At 44.9% G+C, this 19,173-nt stretch overlaps 2 protein-coding genes and 1 pseudogene across 7 annotated transcripts in view; all 3 read right to left on the reverse strand.

Annotated features, from left to right (window-relative positions):
- Nucleotides 1–2,643: 2,643 nt before the first annotated feature.
- Nucleotides 2,644–11,237, reverse strand: BCL2L10 (BCL2 like 10). The gene is given in 4 exon segments (XM_029237100.1): nt 2,644–3,007; nt 8,858–9,174; nt 9,177–9,495; nt 11,097–11,237. Coding segments are annotated over 4 exon segments (948 nt in total). The 3' UTR covers nt 2,644–2,836.
- Nucleotides 3,362–5,131, reverse strand: LOC114905009 (annotated as a pseudogene).
- Nucleotides 11,238–14,412: 3,175 nt separating the features above from the next.
- GNB5 (G protein subunit beta 5) overlaps nt 14,413–19,173 on the reverse strand; it is a 50,376-nt gene continuing 45,615 nt past the window's right edge. For 2 of the 6 annotated variants that reach the window (XM_029239171.1, XM_029239172.1), the window contains exons 12-13: nt 17,989–18,155; nt 15,203–15,397 (exon numbers count right to left, since the gene is read on the reverse strand). In XM_029239171.1, the coding sequence (XP_029095004.1) occupies nt 15,203–15,397; nt 17,989–18,155 (362 nt within the window). Of the gene's footprint in view, nt 16,751–17,988; nt 18,156–19,173 lie in introns of those variants that run through there. The other 4 variants (XM_029239173.1, XM_029239174.1, XM_029239175.1 and 1 more) reach the window with 4 other exon arrangements.

Genomic DNA, 19,173 nt, shown 5'->3' on the forward strand with positions numbered 1-19,173 from the left:
TCTTCCAAAAAACAAAAGGCCAGGAAAAGATGGCTTCACAGGCTAATTCTATCAAACATTTAGAGAAAAGCTAACACCTATCCTTCTCAAACTCTTCCAAAATATAGCAGAGGGAGGAACACTCCCAAACTCATTCTACAAGGCCACCATCACCCTGATACCAAAACCAGACAAAGATGTCACAGAGATAGAAAACTACAGGCCAATATTACTGATGAACATAGATGCAAAAATCCTCAACAAAATATTAGCAAACAGAATCCAACAGCACATGAAAAGGATCATACACCATGATCAAGTAGGGTTTATTCCAGGAATGCAAGGATTCTTCAATAGATGCAAATCAATCAATGTGATATACCATATTAACAAACTGAAGGACAAAAACCATATGATCATCTCAATAGATGCAGAGAAAGCCTTCGACAAAATTCAACACCTATTTATGATAAAAAACCCTGCAGAAAGTAGGCATAGAGGGAACTTTCCTCAACATAATAAAGGCCATATATGACAAACCCACAGCCAACATCGTCCTCAATGGTGAAAACCTGAAACCATTTCCACTAAGATCAGGAACAAGACAAGGTTGCCCACTCTCACCACTATTATTCAACATAGTTTTGGAAGTTTTAGCCACAGCAATCAGAGAAGAAAAGGAAATAAAAGGAATCCAAATCGGAAAAGAAGAAGTAAAGCTGTCACTGTTCGCAGATGACATGATACTATACATAGAGAATCCTAAAGATGCTACTAGAAAACTACTAGAGCTAATCAATGAATTTGGTAAAGTAGCAGGATACAAAATTAATGCACAGAAATCTCTGGCATTCTTATACACTAATGATGAAAAATCTGAAGGTGAAATTAAGAAAACATTCCCATATACCATTGCAACAAAAATAAAATATCTAGGAATAAACGTACCTAAGGAGACAAAAGACCTGTATGCAGAAAATTATAAGACACCGATGAAATAAATTCAAGATGATACAAATAGATGGAGAGATATACCATGTCCTTGGATTGGAAGAATCAACATTGTGAAAATGACTCTACTATCCAAAGCAATCTGCAGATTCCTTGCAATCCCTATCAAACTACCACTGGCATTTTTCACAGAACTAGAAAAAAAATTTTTCACAATTTGTATGGAAACACATAAGACCCCGAATAACCAAAGCAATCTTGAGAAAGAAAAGCAGAGCTGGAGGAATCAGGCTCCCTGACTTCAGAATATATTACAAAGCTACAGTAATCAAGACAGTATGGTACTGGCACAAAAACAGAAATATAGATCAATGGAACAGGATAGAAAGCCCAGAGATAAACCCGCGCATATATGGTCACCTTACCTTTGATAAAGGAGGCAACAATATACAGTGGAGAAAAGACAGCCTCTTCAATAAGTGGTGCTGGGAAAATTGGACAAGTACATGTAAAAGTATGAAATTAGAACACTCCCTAACACCATATACAAAAATAAATTCAAAATGGATTAAAGACCTAAATGTAAGGCCAGATACCATCAAACTCTTAGAGGAAAACATAGGAAGAACACTCTATGACATAAATCACAGCAAGATCCTTTTTACCCACCTCCTTGAGAAATGGAAATAAAATCAAAACTAAACAATGGGGTCTAATGAAACTTCAAAGCTTTTGCACAGCAAAGGAAACCATAAACAAGACCCAAAGACAACCCTCAGAATGGGAGAAAATATTTGCAAATGAAGCAACTGACAAAGCATTAATCTCCAAAATTTACAAGCAGCTCATGAAGCTCAACATTAAAAAAGCAAACAACCCAATTCAAAAATGGGCAGAAGACCTAAACAGACATTTCTCCAAAGAAGATATACAGATTGCCAACAAACACATGAAAGAATGCTCAACATCATTAATCATTAGAGAAATGCAAATCAAAACTACAATGAGATATCACCTCACACAGGTCAGAATGGCCATCATCAAAAAATCTAGAAACAATAAATGCTGAAGAGGGTGTGGAGAAAAGGGAACCCTCCTACATTATTGGTAGGAATGTAAATTGGTACAGCTACTAAGGAGAATAGTATGGAGGTTCCTTAAAATAACTAAAAATACAGCTACCATTTGATCCAGGAATTCCACTCCTGGGCATATATCTGGAGAAAACCATGGTTTGAAAGGATTCATGCACCTCAGTGTTCACTGCAGCAATGTTTACAATAGCCAAGACATGGAGGCAACCCAAATGTCCATCGACAGAAGAATGGATAAAGAAGATGTGGTACATGTAAATAATGGATTATTACTCAGCCATTAACAAGAATGAAATAATGCCACTTGCAGCAACACGGATGGACCTGGAGATTATCGTACTAAGTGAAGTAAGTCAGACAGGGAAAGACAAATATCATATGATATCACTTATATAAAAATCTTTAAAAAATGATACAAATGAACTTATTTACAAAACAGAAACAGACTTACAGAGCAAATGGTCACCAGAGGGGAAGGGTGGGGGGTGGAGATGGATAATTAGGGAGTTTGGGATTGACATGTATACACTGCTATATATAAAATAGATACCCAAAAAGGACCTACGGTATAGCACAGGGAACTCTGCTCAATATTATGTAACAATGTAAATGGGAAAATAATTTGAAAAAGAGTAGATACATGTATATAACTGAATCACTTTGCTGTACACCTGAGGCTCACACAGCATTGTTAATCAACTATACTCCAATATAAAATAAAAGTTAAATAAAAATCAGTTTAAGAAGAAAAGGAAATTTACTGAGCCCCAACTAGCTTTAGGCTCAGCCAAATTGTGAGATTTCAGTCGTCATCAAAACTTTTTCTCCATGCTCCATCCCACCTCCAATCTCTGACCTCTGTCCTGTGAGCTCTTCTCTTCAAGGCAGGCTCCCTCTGGGAAGGCAAAACATCCTCTCCAGATTCTATTCCCAGTGGCAAAAGAACTCCAAGAGTTGGAATACTCCTGGCAAAAACACAGGACCTGTATGAAGAAAACCATAAGAGACCTAAATAAGTGGAACAGGAGTTATGCTCCTAGAAGGGAAGACACAATATTGTAAAGTTACTACTTATTTCCAAATTGATTTACAATCCAATCCCATTCTATTCAAAATCCTAAAGCAATGTCTTAATGGATTCTTTATAAACTGGTTTTCAGAATTCAACTTAAACAATTCACAGAAATGGCCAAGGATTTTTTTTTTTTGAGAAAGAAGAATGGTGGGGGTAAATTAGACTATAACACCAGATGTTTAAACATGTCATAAACATATAGTAATTGAGACAGAGTGCTATTAGTAGAGGAAAAGATAAGTCAACAAACTAGAGAAAACATTCAAATTAGCTGGGAAAAAACGGACCATCTATAAACAGTGCTGAAACACCCGCCCCAACTCTTCTTTTATAAGAAGTGAGTCCTACTTCATACTGTTACCAAATGCAAGTTCATATGCCCCACATACAGTGAAAAACAAACTGAAACATCAGAGTTTGGAGCAGAGAAAGGTTTATTGCAGGGCCACACAATTTCAGTTGCTAGAGTCAGTACACTGACTGAAACCAACAAAGGCTGAATAACCAGTTCCTCCAAAACGTTGGAAATACCATCCTTTTGGACATTAATGCCTATAGTTTTTCTCCTTGGCATGCCGGTTTTCTTAGTTCTGTGACTGTAGACATGGGATTCAGTCCAGCAGTTTCAGCTAGTGTAGATGGAATGAGCTCCGTAGTAACATCTGCAAAGGCATGAACGCAGTAGGATTTCATACCACTCAATGTTCATGAATATCTGGTTAACCACAGGGCCCACTCTATCTCTGGAGCACTACCTCCTGCAATAAGAGCTCTCTGCTTTACTAAACAATGAATAACACATAGGGCATCATGAACTGAGGGCCCGGCTTCTTCAATCACCAATGTGTTAGAACCAGGAACAACAGCTATAACTTTTTCCTGGGATAATATAGCCTGTAATCTTGAGCAGTGTGCCAGAACCATGTAAATTGACCCCCTCAGCTCATTCAGCCAAACCCAGCATGTCAGCAGTCAAGCTGGTCAGTATGAGCAATTGGCTTGGTTCCAATATTTTCTCTTTTCAATGTCCTTAACTACCACAATCTTCATTTTGATCAGGAAATTTAATACAAGATCACTAAGAGCATGTCTTAAGAATCAACTGTTTGATTATCATGATCTGTTTTTAAGCCCAATCTTAATCTTTTCAACTCTGGATATGTCAGAATTGGCCACCTTATGGGTGAGAGACCAGCCCTTCCACCAACACAAAATCATCAATTGTCCCACCAAGTTTCCTTTTTTTTTTTAAAAAAAAGACAGTTTATTTAAACTAAAAACAAGCAAAAAAACAAGAACAGTTTACCCACCCATTCCTCTCACCCCTCTACCGCCACCTCTGGAAACCACCAACCTGTTCTATCTATGAGCTTGTTTTTTGTTTTTGTTTTTAGATTCCACCTGTAAGAGAGATCACACAGTATTTGTCTTTCTGTCTGATTTATTTCACTTAGCATTATACCCTGGAGGGCATTAGCAGGTTTCTTAACTATTCTGACATCTCTGAGATCTACAACAGTAGCTGTGGCTGGATCAATCACTTTCCTCCCTGCATTTACACTCACGTAAGAGAAAGACTTGAATACTGAGAGACAACTGCTGAGCTCAGTGAAGTGGCTGCACTGTTGAACAACACTTCTCTGTCACTCGCTTCCACAGGTCACGGCATGTCAAGATTTCAATACCCTTTCCAAATCCTTCTAAAGTGGTCTGGAAATGATGAATCCATTTCTGAAAAAACCTGGTACAGGAATCAAAGAGAGAGCCAGCAACGATGACCACTGCTGTGGTGCCATTTCCTTCTTTCTCTTGAGCCTTAGCTCTACCGGCATTCTGGCTGTTGGATGTAACGCTTGTGTTTGTCTCAGAATGGTAGCACCATTTGTAATGGTCACATCACCTCTTCCATCTTGAATCATTTTATCCATTCCTTTTGGTCCAAGTCTTGATCTAATGCATCAGCAACAGCTTTGGCCATGAAGATGCTGCTGAAGCAGATCTGGGCTGGCTTCTTGTCCTCATGGGTGCTTTGCCCCTGGCTGCTAGCAAGCTTGGTTGGGTCTGTGTGGGCTCCGAAGGACAGACGGATGCAGATTCCAGTGGGCACTAGAATAACTGTGTTCACTGTTAACCACTGAAGGGGATCAGAACATGTTACCCCCAAATATACCACTTTGGCATACTGATTATTTTAGCTGAAGGCAACTGAGAAATAGCATATATAGGAAGGGCTCTCTGACCCCCTGCTGCCTAAAAGCAGGGCATAAATTTCCTGTGAGAAAGGTGCCTTCTTGTACCAGGAAGGGGAGAACACTCTTATCACTGGCGATGGGAGTTAATACCAAGATGAATCTACATTAATTTTACTAAAATAATCCTCATCTTCCATTAGCTTCCCTCATATAGTCCTAGTCACTGTCCCACAATATACCACCCGTGGAAGCCCAAACCCCTTTTCTTTGTTTAGTCGTATCTCCACAATTTATCACCCTTTGTTAAAATGGTATGTAAACCGCAAGTCCTACTGCTTCTTTGAGTTTTCACTTCTTTTCTATGAAGTCCCTGTAAAAAACATTAACATCAAATAAGATTTGTATGTTTCTCTCCTGTTAAGCTATTTTTTGTCTTTGAAATTCATAGGGCTCAGGTACAGGGTAAAGTTTTCTTTCTCCATCTACTTCAAGCGATGGGTTGACTACAGAATGGAAGGTGAAAGAGAAGGACTTGTTATGTGCCTGTGTATTGATTAAATGTTTAAAATAATTGTATGTGTTGTATTTAAAGAGACAATAAAAAGGAAATTGTCATCAATTAAGTTACTCCTAAGAATAAAGGCTTATTGAATCCCAAGCAAAACCAACTTTTTTTGTTTGTTTGTTTTTGTTTTTTTGCGGTACCCGGGCCTCTCACTGTTGTGGCCTCTCCAGTTGCGGAGCACAGGCTCCGGACGCGCAGCCTCCGCGGCATGTGGGATCTTCCCGGACCGGGGCACGAACCCATGTCCCCTGCATTGGCAGGCAGACTCTCAACCACTGCGCCACCAGGGAAGCCCCCAACTGTTTTTTTTAAAGATGCATAAATTAAAACTTTAAACATTTAATAATTTATTGAAGTCAGAAAAATAAAATTTCAATATATTAACTCTAAAAACCTAGAAGTCCCAGAAATTACATTTTAAAGGATTTAGAAAGAATTCCTTATAAAAGGATTTACTATTACATTCTTTGTTAAACTAAACTGTGACTGGGAAGACTTGTAGTATCATTTTACACCCCTGACACAGTGCCTTGATAAAGCAGTCAGCAGCAGCACATGAAATCATGGATAAATGAGAGATACATATCCACTCTTATCCAAAGGTAGCAAATAGCCCCGTATTTCCTATTTAATGGAAAGCAGTTTCTTCTGTAATTCTTTGGAGCAATAAGCCTTTGGACCCTTGTGTCTCCCATTTAAAGAAGAGCCATTTGTGCCTTTGTCCTAATATCTCTCAGTACTTGTCAGGAGTTAAAATGCTGGCTGAATCACGGTAGGACTCATATGAATGCAGGTAAAAATGTCTCAGGAGGTGGTTTACTCTGGTTTGTTCTTTCACATCTCAAATTTGCTTGGCTGGTCACAGTTCGGCAGGTAGAAATGAGTTAAGAATTTTAGAACTCACGATAATTTTGACCAGAAGTAGATTAAGATCATTGCTGTAGAGTATGAGAGAAAAACCCAGACCAGCTGTCTTTCCCAAGATGGCTGCAATGAGCGTTGGAAGAAGAGACAAAATCCATCCTATAAGGGGAGGGAGAAGAGAACCTAGATTGCTTCATAACACTCAAAACCCGTACTCAATAAAATGCACCGGAGGTTCTAAATTAAACACTAAGACAACTCCTGAATTTAAAATGTAAAAAAAGGAAATCTTAGGGCTTCCCTGGTGGCCCAGTGGTTGAGAGTCCGCCTGCCGATGTAGGGGACACAGGTTCGTGTCCCGGTCCGGGAAGATCCCACATGCCACGGAGCGGCTGGGCCCGTGAGCCATGGCCGCTGAGCCTGTGCTCCGCAACGGGAGAGGCCACAACAGTGCGAGGCCCGCGTACCGCAAAAAAAAAAAAAGGAAATCCTGAGCAATAGGTAACTTGTAATTAAGAATCTTCGAGTTAGTATTTGTAAGAAGTAGGCTAACATACGGGGTAGAAGGTCATGGGGACACAACTTTGTCAGTTAGCGCAAGAATACTCATCTTTTCACTCACTTCTTTCAAAAGCCGAGAGGAAGGTAGAATACTATGTATCATGTTCTTTCCTGAGCAAGGAACTGATGCCATTTTGGGAAACTGACAAATCGCTAAATTGAAAGGTATCCCGAGACAACAAAGCAAGCAGTTCCAGTCAGAAAAATGGCGGGGGGGGGGGGGGGGGGACTTGAAATCCAGCCTGTGGCATTTTAACTGCAGCTGAGAGAGGTGTGGGCATGTCTAGTTTACTCATTTGTGGAATTTCTGCTTCTTGATGTTAAAAGATTGTTCCTTACTCAATGGTGATTAGCCAAAACATGAGAACAAAAACAAGGCGCCCCTATCAATTTCCTCTTTAGTGCGGAGTGCCCTCGGGGGCCAAATGCCTAGTTAAGACAAACGGCTCAGGTGGCGTTCTGAGAGTTCACAGGCCTGAATAGTTGAAGACCCCGCCTCCCGATCCCTTCCCATCCCAAAAGAATGGAATTAATGCTAACACCTCAAACTGTTCATGCAAGGTCAAGGTTGATTCAAATACTACCTCTCCTCCACAAATGGAACCCAATTCATCAATACAGGTCTACCAGGAAATTGCAAAACAGGAGGCTAAGTTTCCTGCAGTGTCTTCCCTAGATTCTTAGATTTTTTTTTTAATTGTTGGTTTTAATAGTTTGGCTGTGTTTCTTCTATAACCTGGGTCACCACGGTTGCTGATTCAACCCCAGTAAGGAGGAGAAGAAAGAAGCAGGGGTCTCGCTCAGAACCCAGGAGGCATTCTCCCCTTTTACTGAAGGCTGGCCAGACTCTCGCTGATTATGAGCTCAGTTTAGAAGCCGCAGTGCAAGGGCCTCCCGCTCTAGCCTAGACCACAGAGATCAATGGCTTACAGCTGCGCGCCAGGGCGCCTGGCTATCTCCCAATTGAGGGCTGGGTGCAGTGAATCGAAACTTAAGGAACCTCGAGTTGTCAGCACCACGGGGTGCCCGCGCAACCACCGCCCCCCCCACCCCCCCAGAGACCTCTGCCTCAGCTCTTCCTGAGAGATGGGGGGGCTGGACAAGGGGCTGCCTTTTCATTCTAACGTTTTAGGCTGGTGTGCTCTTGACTTGCAGAGCCGTGGGGGTCTACGGAGAGAGGTGCATCTAATAAGTGTTGGAGAAATAACCCACCTGGCCCAGGCCACCCCGTTGCTGACTTCGCCACTTTGGGAATTTCTACCTAAGCAAAGCATCCAGACCTAACATGAGCTCACCCTAAAACCCCGAGGGCGGTCAAGGACAAGGCCGAAGTGTGCAAACCCAAGTCGGGAGCTGCTGTTTCAGAATGGGTTAGTATGAGAGCCGTCTAGCTAGGCCTGTTTTGGTGACTGACTCCGCCAGTAGAGGAGAAAGCCGGACTTCACCACGAATGTCCCAGGCCTGCTGAAACGAACGCCCCACGGGGCTGGCGCCGCAGGGTTCCTCCGGGCGCCGGCCGCGTGGGCGCGTCCCGGGCTGCCCACCCGCCCCGGGTCCCCGCGCCCGCCGCGCTCACCCAGCCGCCGTTCGCCATCAGCCAGGCGCGGTGCCGTCCGGAGAGCTGAGCACACAGCAAGGCCACCAGGAACCGGCAGTCTCTGCTAACGTCTTCATTCTCCGTCTTCTTCCGCCTACGGACCTCCCGCGGCGGCCTCTCCAGCAGCGTCCCCGCGAAGGTCACGAGCGCTGCCACGCGGCCCCAGCTGGGGTCACCACGGTTGTTGGCGAGTAGCTCCTGCGCCGTCCAGGCCACCAGCTCGACGCGGTTCCCGCGGAAGCCGCGGTATTGCGGCAAAAAGTACAGGTTGGTCTTCTGTTTCCAGGCGGCCACGGGCGCAGCACGGCGGCCTCGGGCGTGGACGGCGCCCGCACGGGGGTGCCGGGCTCGCGGGAGCAGTACTCCAGGTAGTCCATCAGCAGCCTGGCTGTGCGCTCCCTGAACGCGTCCCCCGTGACTCCGCCTCTGCCGGGGCCTGACCGGGCCTGTTTTCTAGGCTCGCCCGCGCCCCGCCCCGCCCCGCCCCGCCCCTCCCCGCTCCGCTTTGTCTCGGCTCGGCCCGGTCCGCCCCGGGCAGTTGCTTTCCCAGGTCCCGAGAGGAGCCTTTGATGGGAATCCCATCTACACCTGTTCCGGCCCCAATAGGCGAGGCCCAGCTGTGTGCATGTGTTCACATAGCAATCAGGGGCATAGTGAGACTCTTCTGCGGTTATTGTTTAGCTCTCGGCTTGGGGACTAAGAACCCAGTGGGGACAGTCTGGGAAGTTGGGCTAGACTTTTGCCTCCTTTTTAGGAGAGGTTGACAAAGGCTACACACAGCCCTCCACTGGCGGCTCCCTTGAAAGGATTATCAGCATCTTCTCAGATTGGACTGAAGCATCCAGGTGTGTGTGGGAGGTACCTTTCTCTGGGTCTGGGATACGTAGCAGGAAACAGGATGATTCTCCTGCAGGTTGCTAGAGTGCCAATATTGGCTGCATTCACTCATTCATTCACTCATTTACTCCTAGTCTTTGGGGTGGTAGGTCTCCCCCTTGGCACTGGAGATATAATGGAGAACAAGGCATGTGGTTCCTGCTCTCAAGGACCCTAGAGTCTAGCGATGGGACAAAGAAACAGGCAATCACAGCACAGTTAAATTATCACCACAATAGAGGTTGAGGGAGTACCCAGCTTTTGGCTGCTTCCTAAAGCTACCATCCCTATATTGCTTAGAATTCTCCACTTTTTACTGGCCAGCCCGTTACTCCAATTCCCTATTATAGTTAATACTTCTTATACTAATCTTTCTCTGTTCATGTTACTCTATGGCTTCTTTCTCCTGATTGGGCACAGACTGACATAGAATTGTACCAGCAGTGAAATTTGTGAGGGTTCATTGGTCTGGAGCATTTTGAAATATCCCCGTCAGGGTGGAAGATGAATTGCTGCGGCTTGTATCACCGACAAAAAGAAAGAGGCACAACCCTTGGTAGGTCACTCTGGAGGCAACATACACATTTGAGTATGCAACCTCAACCCATCTATAGGCGGATGGATTGGGAAGCAGAACAAGAGAAGGCTCTGCAGCTGTCTAGGCTACAGTACAAGCTACTCTATCACTTGGGTTTTATGATCCAGCGGGTCCAATGATACTTGAAGTGTCAAATAGAGAAGCTGTATGGAGCCTCTGGCAAGCACCGATACAGTTATGGTGCAGACCTCTAGGACTGTGAAGCAAATCTACGTCCTCTTCTGCAGATGACGATCCTTTTGAGAAGCAGGTTCTGGCTTGCTACTAGGTCTTCGTAGAGGCTGAATGAGGTGACCATGCAGCTTGAGTTCTCCTCATAATATGGACGTTGTCTGACGTGCCTTGTTTTAAGGTTGCGTGTGCACAGCAGCAATCTTTGATCGAGTGGAAATGGTATATGAAAGACTGAACTCAGGCGGGTCCATGAGGTACAAGTAAATTGTGAGTAGGCGGCTCAGACCCCTGCAACACAGCTCCTGTTGTCTGCCGCTTCTCTTGTTCCATGCCTATGACCTTCAGGGGATTGCTTATGACCAGCTGACTGAGGGAGAAAACTCAAGCCTGGATTATAGATGGGTCTGTATGATATGCTGGTACTACATGAAAGTGGACAGCTGGAGCATTATAGCCCCACTCATGGGGGACTGTGAAGACAATGGTGAAGGAAAATCCTCCCAGTGGGCAGAAATTCAAACAGGATATATGACTGTACACTATGTCTGGGGGGAGAGATGGCCAGAGTACAGATCTACATTGATTCGTGGGCAGTTGCTGATGGTTTGGCTGGATGGTCAGGGCCTTGAAGATTGGTGACAAGGAAATCTTGGACAGAGATACGTGGCTGGACCCCTCTGAAGAGGCAGAATGAAGATACCCGTCTCCCATGTCAACGCCTCCAAAGGGCAGTCACTGCAGAGAAGACTCTTAATAATCAGGTAGACAAATTCCTGTGCTCTGTGGAGGTCGGAGAGCTTCTTTACACAGCTGCCACAGTGCTTGCTCCATGGGACTGTGAATGAAGAGGCCATGCAGCAGGGAGCGAGGATGTGGCAACAACAGAACTCCCCTTACAAAGGCTGAGCTGGCTAATGCTACTGCTGAGTGCCTGATCTGCCAGTGCCAGTGATTCCTCTATGGTGAGCCATATGAATTTTGCCCGAAGGGAATATACATCTCTGTACGTCAAGCTGAGCTGGTTGTGACATCTTATGAATTCCCTTATTAATTATTAAGTTAAATAAACATTTTGATATATCTTCATGTTTTATTTTCAAGGGAGTCATGATTTTATCTTTTTGGACATTATATTTTAGCAGCAAGCACACAGTTTTTTCTTAGATTTGGAGTAGCTTGGGGGTTAGTGGTAGATCCTCTGGCCCTGCCATTGGTTAACTCTAATAGTTATCAGTGCAATCAAACAACACATGAATAAATCAACCTCCACACAGAATTTCCTATGCAGTGTGCAGTCAGATTTGGTTACAATCCCCCCTCTGCCACTCAGAAGCTGGGCGACCATGAGCAAGTTATTCAGCCCTCCCAACTTCAATTTCCCCACCGATGAAATGGAGGCAATAAACTGCATTATAGGCTGTTACAAGGATTACATGAGTTGGTATGTGCAAAGGCCTTAGCATAGTACCTGGCACATAGTAAAAGCTCTTTACAGAGGAGCTTGTATTATTAGTATGAGTTGACCAGGGTTACCAGGCTCGCTTGTCCCATTTTTAACCAAAAAATCAAGATGTGACATTTTGGGTGAGCCTTACTTATATGGTTTCTGGTTTTGTTTTTGTTTTTAAAATACTGAAAATATCTAGAGCTTTTCAGTGATTCACAGCCCCCACTGGTCTCTTGCCTTCCCCACTGCCTCTCTGTGCCCGCAGGGCCCCTCCTGTGCAGCATATGGTTGCCCCAGAGCCTCCGTTTGAGCCCCCCTCTCTCAATTACCTTCTTCCTCCACTTCCAAACCCCTACAAGGGCCTGAATGGCCCCAGGGAGGTCTCACAGGGAGGGGCTGGAAAAGGGCTCATTAGCCCAGATAAGCTGCTTTCAAAGTTGATCTGACCCTGGGAGTCCTTCCAGGGGATCCTCCAAGGTCAAAACTATTTTCATAATAATACATATTACATAATAATATGTGTGGCTTTTAAAACACTCACTTTCTCAGGAGTTTTCCAGAGGCTACTGATGTGTGGTGAAGGCATCATCACTGGAATATGAGCTTCTGTATTCTTGTTTTATGATTTTTCTCAGTTTGAATTTCTAATATGATAAATACTGATAGGTATAATCCATATAAACAAAAAGCTCTTTGGGGTCCTCAATAATTTTTAAGAGTGCAGAGGGATCCTAAGATGGAAAACTTTGAGAACCACTGGCCCAGATGAATCTCTAACTGATGATAATTACCAATTTGATACATGAGTAGGGATCGCTTATGTGGGGTGGGGGGAGAGGAGAGAAAAGAATGAACAAGAGGAAGGGGAATATAGAGAGGAGGGGGAGAAGAAGAGGGGGAAAGGGGGGGAGGAGGAAGGGGATAAGGAAAGAGGTGAGACAAGAAGATGGGCTTCCCTGGTGGCCCAGTGGTTGAGAGCCCGCCTGCCGATGCAGGGGACACGGGTTCGTGCCCCGGTCCGGGAGGATCCCACATGCCGCGGAGCGGCTGGACCCGTGAGCCATGGCCGCTGAGCCTGCGTGTCCGGAGCCTGTGCTCCGCAACGGGAGAGGCCACAGCAGTGAGAGGCCCGCATACCGCAAAAAAAAAAAAAAAAAGAAGAAGAGAGAGGAGGGAGGAGATGTTGCAAGGGAGTGGGGAGAAGGAGGGAGAAGGGAAAGGAGTTGGAAAGGAGAGGAAGGGAACAGGAAAGGGAGGAGGGGAAGGTACTTTACATACCGTGGAACTGTCCCATTTCCTAGATGAGGGAACTAAGGCTGAGACAAATTTAGACACTGTATATCCTGTAAAAGTGGTAGAGCTGGGTCTGAAACTAGGTGCACATCCTTTGTCCCCATGCCGTCCCCCTCTTAGAGATGAGTCCTAGTGTCAGCAGGACCACCTTCTAGCCAGATGGCCAAGCAACTATGAGAGGCAAGGGATGCTAAGGCCCTTACAACCTGTACTGCTTTTAAGCCACTTATAATCCCGGGAAGGGTATAGAGGAGGTCCAGGGTGGGAAGAGGGAAGTGGATATGGGGTGCCTGCTCTGGCCTTGGGCTCATTCCAGAACAGGACCAGCAGCAGGGCCCTACTTCTGGGAGGCCAGCCGCCCATTCCCTCCAAAGCAGCTGCCTTGGTTTCAGTTCACAGGTATTTCCCACAAACACCTGTCATCACATACCTCCTTGTTTGACCCCCCTGTCTGCCTAACCTTTCTCTTCTCTGGCTGGAAAGGGGGTGTCCAAGGCTATGCACACCTCAGGGCACATCTATTTGGCCCCTTCACCACAATGGTTTGGTAGCTTTGCCTCCAAGTCCTCTAAAAAAAGAAAACCAGATTAAAACACTCCACTCAGCATTATTTTGAATATGCAAAATATAATTTATTACCTGGGGTTTATCCTTCAGTTTCCATGTGGTGTAGTATATTTCCAACCAAGTATTTCATCAATAAATACTAAACAACAGGCACTGTGAGATTAAATACTTACAGGGGAGGTGGCTAACTGCCCATGGGGGTGAGTGTTTGAGGGAATACTTTCTTAGGGCCTTGAAGGTCACTTTTAAAAAAATTATTATTTATTATTTTTTTAAACATCCTTATGGGAGTATAATTGCTTTACAGTGGTGTGTTAGTTTCTGCTGTATAACAAAGTGAATCAGCTTTACGTATACATGTATCCCCATATCCCCTCCCTCTTGCATCTCTCTCCCACCACTCTAGGTGGTCACAAAGTACGGAGAGCTGATCTCCCTGTGCTATGCGGCTGCTTCCCACTAGCTATCTGTTTTACATTTGGTAGCGTATATAAGTCCATGCCACTCTCTCACTTCGTCCCAGCTTACCCTTCCCCCTCCCCATGTCCTCAAGTCCATTCTCTACATCTGCATCTTTATTCCTGTCCTGCCCCTAGGTTCTTCAGAACCATTTTTTTTTAAGATGCCATATGTATGTGTTAGCATACGGTATTTGTTTTTCTCTTTCTGACTTACTTCACCCTGTATGACAGTCTCTAGTTCCATCCACCTCACTACAAATAACTCAATTTCATTTCTTTTTATGGCTGAAATGTGGTCACATTGTGGTCACTTTGTTGATTGGAAAGTTAGGGGCTATTTTGCACATATACTGAAGATGCTCCCCCACCTCTCCAAACATATAACCTTGAATTTGCTTCCCCAGAGTCTGGGTGACTTTTCCTTTGCCCTGCCTTCCTTCACTTCTGGGAGGCCCAGGTCAGAGTGCAGAGACACAAAAAGGTGTGTGGGAGAGAGGGAAGGGGATGCCATAACTAGGAGCCCAGGAACAAGCTCAGGAACATTCTGGGAGCAGAGCTTGGGAATTTCACAGGACACATTGTGGGGCCAGCCCTTCAGCAGTTGGCAGGAGCTGGGTAGACCCTGTGCCCATTTCCCTGAGCCCCTGTTCAGACTGGAATCTACTAGAGGGAGAAGGTGGCTGAAAAGTTGTCCCTCTGGACCATGCTCCCTCCCCCCCTTCCCTCTGGGCTCTCAAGGTGGGTAGGGTGGGGTGGAGGTCTGGGGGATGCAGGAGGAGGGGGGGGGTGAGGGGGTAGGGGGGTGAGCAGGAGCCTTTCATATTTTCTCTCTCTACTCCAGGGCCTGTTGTGTAGTAAAACCCTTGGTAAATGTTTTCTTGGCAAATGATTGCATATAATCATTATGTTTATTTAAAAAGAGTTGATTGAAAAGCTGGCTTGGGTAATTTTTGACTGACTGGGCCCATCTTGATACCTGAACAAGTTGTTTTGCAGGTGGTCCTGGCACGCCCCCTGAGGTTTACAGGGGCACTGGGTCCAGGCCTGTCGGATGGCTCCAGCCCTGGAAGGGCAACTTCAAGCAGCAGAGCCTGCGGCTGGGCCTGCAAAGCCAGAACTACCATTAGGAAAAGGGCCAGGCTGGAGCAGGGCCAGGAGAGGGGACCGAGGATCCAGGGGACTCAGCACACACAGCCCTCGGGCACCACGAGAACCTGGCCTGCCAGACCCCAGACCACCCACAGGGCAAGCCTCACCCAGGAACTATTTTTGGTCTGAGATGACCTTTTCTTTCCCTAAGTGATGCATGCCATCTTTATGACTGAGGAGTTTTCTAAAACAGAGAATCAGCCTCTACACCTTAAAACAAAACAGAACAGAAAATAAGGGATCCTGTAACTAAAGCACTTGGTACCTTCCAGAAGGAACTGCTGAATTTCACATAAAGACAAGATATATTTTATGTCATTTTTCCTCAATATAAGTGAAGCAAAGACATTATCATTCGAGGCCTATCAATTAATTTGTATATGTAATTGCACTTGCGATGCAATAAAGATGAGTATAACTGATATGAACAAGATTCATTTTAGCCTGAGTAGATGCTACTAATCCTAATACGTCTAACACTACAAACAGGTTTTTAAATGAGTTTACTGTCTTGTGTTCCCACACAGAAAGGTTCTGGTTGCTCTGAGAAGCATTTGTGTCACAAACAACATTCAGCTTTTCCCTCTAAGAAAACGTCCTGTCCCCATGATGCAGAGATATATCCCACCATCGCAAGATTCACACATCAAACCTTCTATCTTATGATATCTCTGCTGCATTTATAACTGTTTACACATATGAAAATGTTTTATCCGAAAAAACACAATAGGACGCAAGGCTGAAAAGGATACTTTCACCATAAAAACACACTTTAAAAAAACTGATTCTGTCGAATTACATTTGGAATTGGCATTGTCTTCTATCAAAGACCAATTAACACTGTCCTTCTCACACAGTCCATTAAAGTCAGCACTTGCAGGGGAACGTTCCAAAAGTCACAGTGTACACTGAGAAAAATCAGCTTTTAAAGTGCTCCGAAAAATAAATTTGATTCAAGGAAACAATATGGAATATATTATATGCTGAACTGTACTGGGGATAGAATGAGTTGAGACGATAGTTTAGAATAACCTTAAAAACAGATACATTTTAAAAAGTGTCTGAAGTGAAAAACACTGTACTTGAAGGTGTTCTCATAGTGCTAAAGGCTCACACTGGGATCTTTCCAGGGTGGTGGTTTTAACAGTAATATTGGAGATGCTTGCTGAACTTTCAGTCATGGAGCTGCTCCCTTAAGCTAAGTTGCAATAAACTCTGAGATCCTCTAGAAGCAAGATCTATTTACATGTGACGATTTCAAATTCTATTCTCAGGTACCTATATGTGAATTATGATTAAGCCCAGACCTGCAAAGACACAAATAGATAATTTTTAGTCTGTTTTCAGTTAATGACTTGTAAAACCTGAGTTTAAAGAGATAAAATCAAAGTCTACTATACACAAACATACACACGACATCCAAAGTAGAGCATTCACATGTCTTAGAAAGATAACACTTTACTCCTAGCAACTCAAAGGTGCTTCTTTGGCCCTGGCTCCCCCTCTCCCTTAGTTAATCATCTGAAGGGCATCTGTGGCCTTCTTGCTAGGGAAGGTAACTCTTAGATTGAAAACCAGAACCCTCTGTACCCATTCAGCTCACTGGGTACACTGACATGGTTATTAATTTAGCAAACTCTTGCCCAGGATGATGAAGTCACAGATAACTTTACTGTTTGTTTCAGGAACTTTGCAAAAATCCTTTTATCTATTTACCCTAAGACTAGACCACTCAATTACCCTCTTTAGAAAAGACACACACTTCTCACGACAGTACACAGCATCAAATGACCGCCTACTTTTCAAGATGGTCTTCGAAATTCTCTCCCTCCCCCCACCCTGTGTCCAACAACCTTAAACTATGCCACAAATTTGTCCAATCCTAATTAAGTCCCTCCATCAAAAGACTTGCCTTCAACCAGACTCCCCAAACCTCATAAATACCTGCCTTTGCTCTCCCCTTCTGAAATGCTAATAAGACTGTCAAGTTTGTGATCTTCCACAGTGAGGTAAGCTTTGCTTGATGAACAGGTTATTTTGGTAGCATTTCTAGGGAGCCAACATCTGACAAAGTCATGGAGCTCTTTGAGAATCTAATAAAAGCCATGAGGACACTTTTCCTGGAAAAATGCGCATGCGTGCGCACACACACACACACACACACACACACACACACACACACACACACACAAAATTTAGCATATAATTGCAGGGGCTTCATAGGTCTCCTGAAGCCCCTGTGTGGGCTTCACAGGGGTCTGTGACCAAAGAGTAAGAACCCAGCACTACTGGGAGGTGAGACTGGCAATCTGACTTGTCAAAGGCTGGAATCAGACTTTCAGGGTATCTATGCTTGAATAGCAGCATTGATGGGGAACTCACTACCTCCCCAGGCAAATCATTTCTCTGTGGCTATAGAATTGAAAGTAGAGCTCTATTTTGGCTGCCCAGGCCCATCCTAGCTTACTCTGACCTCTCTGCTTTCAGGAAGGCCAATCACTCCTGCTCTCACACACAGAGGAAAGTAGAAAAACTTCTCTCTTACTCTGAGGGTATGATCCCATGATCCTGAGCAAAAGGCAGTCCCATCAGGGGAAACTCGTAGAGTACTAACACGGTTTTCATGTCCAAACAAGATGGAGACTCGGGATCCCTTGAGGACATCCCAGACGTTGATGGTATAATCGTTGTATCCAGCAAACAGCAGGCGACCTTAAAGCAGGAGGATATGATGGTTATGAAACCAGTTCCTTCCTTCTTGTTTTTCTTTTCATGACTCTCACTCATGCACTCGCTCATTCATTCATTCATTCATTCACTCATTTAATAAACAGTGATTTAGTGCCCATTATGTGCCAGGCACTGTGCTTTGCCCTGGGGATTCAAAGAGGAGAAAGCACAGTTGCTGGCCCCTGTGGAGGGTGGTGGTGGGAAGGCTGACTCATAAATCATTGCAGCACCCTGTGGTAAGGGCTGTCATGGAAGTGCTCAGCTATGTGTGAAGTGTTATGTGATCATAGAGGAAGGGGGATCAAGAAGGGCACTACAGGAGACTTCCCGGGTGGCGCAGTGGTTAAGAATCCGCCTGCCAATGCAGGGGACACGGGCTCGAGCCCTGGTCCGGGAAGATCCCACATGCCGTGGAGCAACTAAGCCCATGTGCCACAACTACTGAGCCTGCGCTCTAGAGCCTGCAAGCCATGACTACTGAGCCTGCGTGCCACAACTACTGAAGCCCACGCACCTAGAGCCCGTGCTCCACAGCAAGAGAAGCCACCGCAATGAGAAGCCCGCGCACTGCAATGAAGAGTAGCCCCTGCTCGATGCAACTAGAGAAGGCCCACGCACAGCAACAAAGACCCAACGCAACCAAAAATAAATAAATTAATTAAAATTAAATTAAATTAAAATTTTTTAAAAAAAGGGCACTACAGGGAAAGCAACATTTAAGCTGGCTTTTGAGGACTGAATAGGAGTTTGCAATGCAGAGAAGGACGGGAAAAGACGTTCCAGTAGCAGCATGTATGCACAAAAGCACAGCTAGACAACCGGGGAGTGTCTGGGAAAACTGAATGGTCCAGTGACCCAGCATACGAGTGCTGCCTTAACTTTCACAGGCAGTCTCCCCAGCTGTGAGGGCAGAGGTGCCATGAGCTTCAGGGAATTAAGAAAGGGACTCTTGCTCACTCCACCCCCCCACCCCCCACCCCCCACCCCCACCCCCCCACCA

This window comes from Monodon monoceros, unplaced genomic scaffold, assembly GCF_005190385.1.
Source record: "Monodon monoceros isolate NGI ecotype Baffin Bay Population unplaced genomic scaffold, NGI_Narwhal_1 Super_Scaffold_21, whole genome shotgun sequence".
Lineage (NCBI taxonomy): Eukaryota > Metazoa > Chordata > Mammalia > Artiodactyla > Monodontidae > Monodon > Monodon monoceros.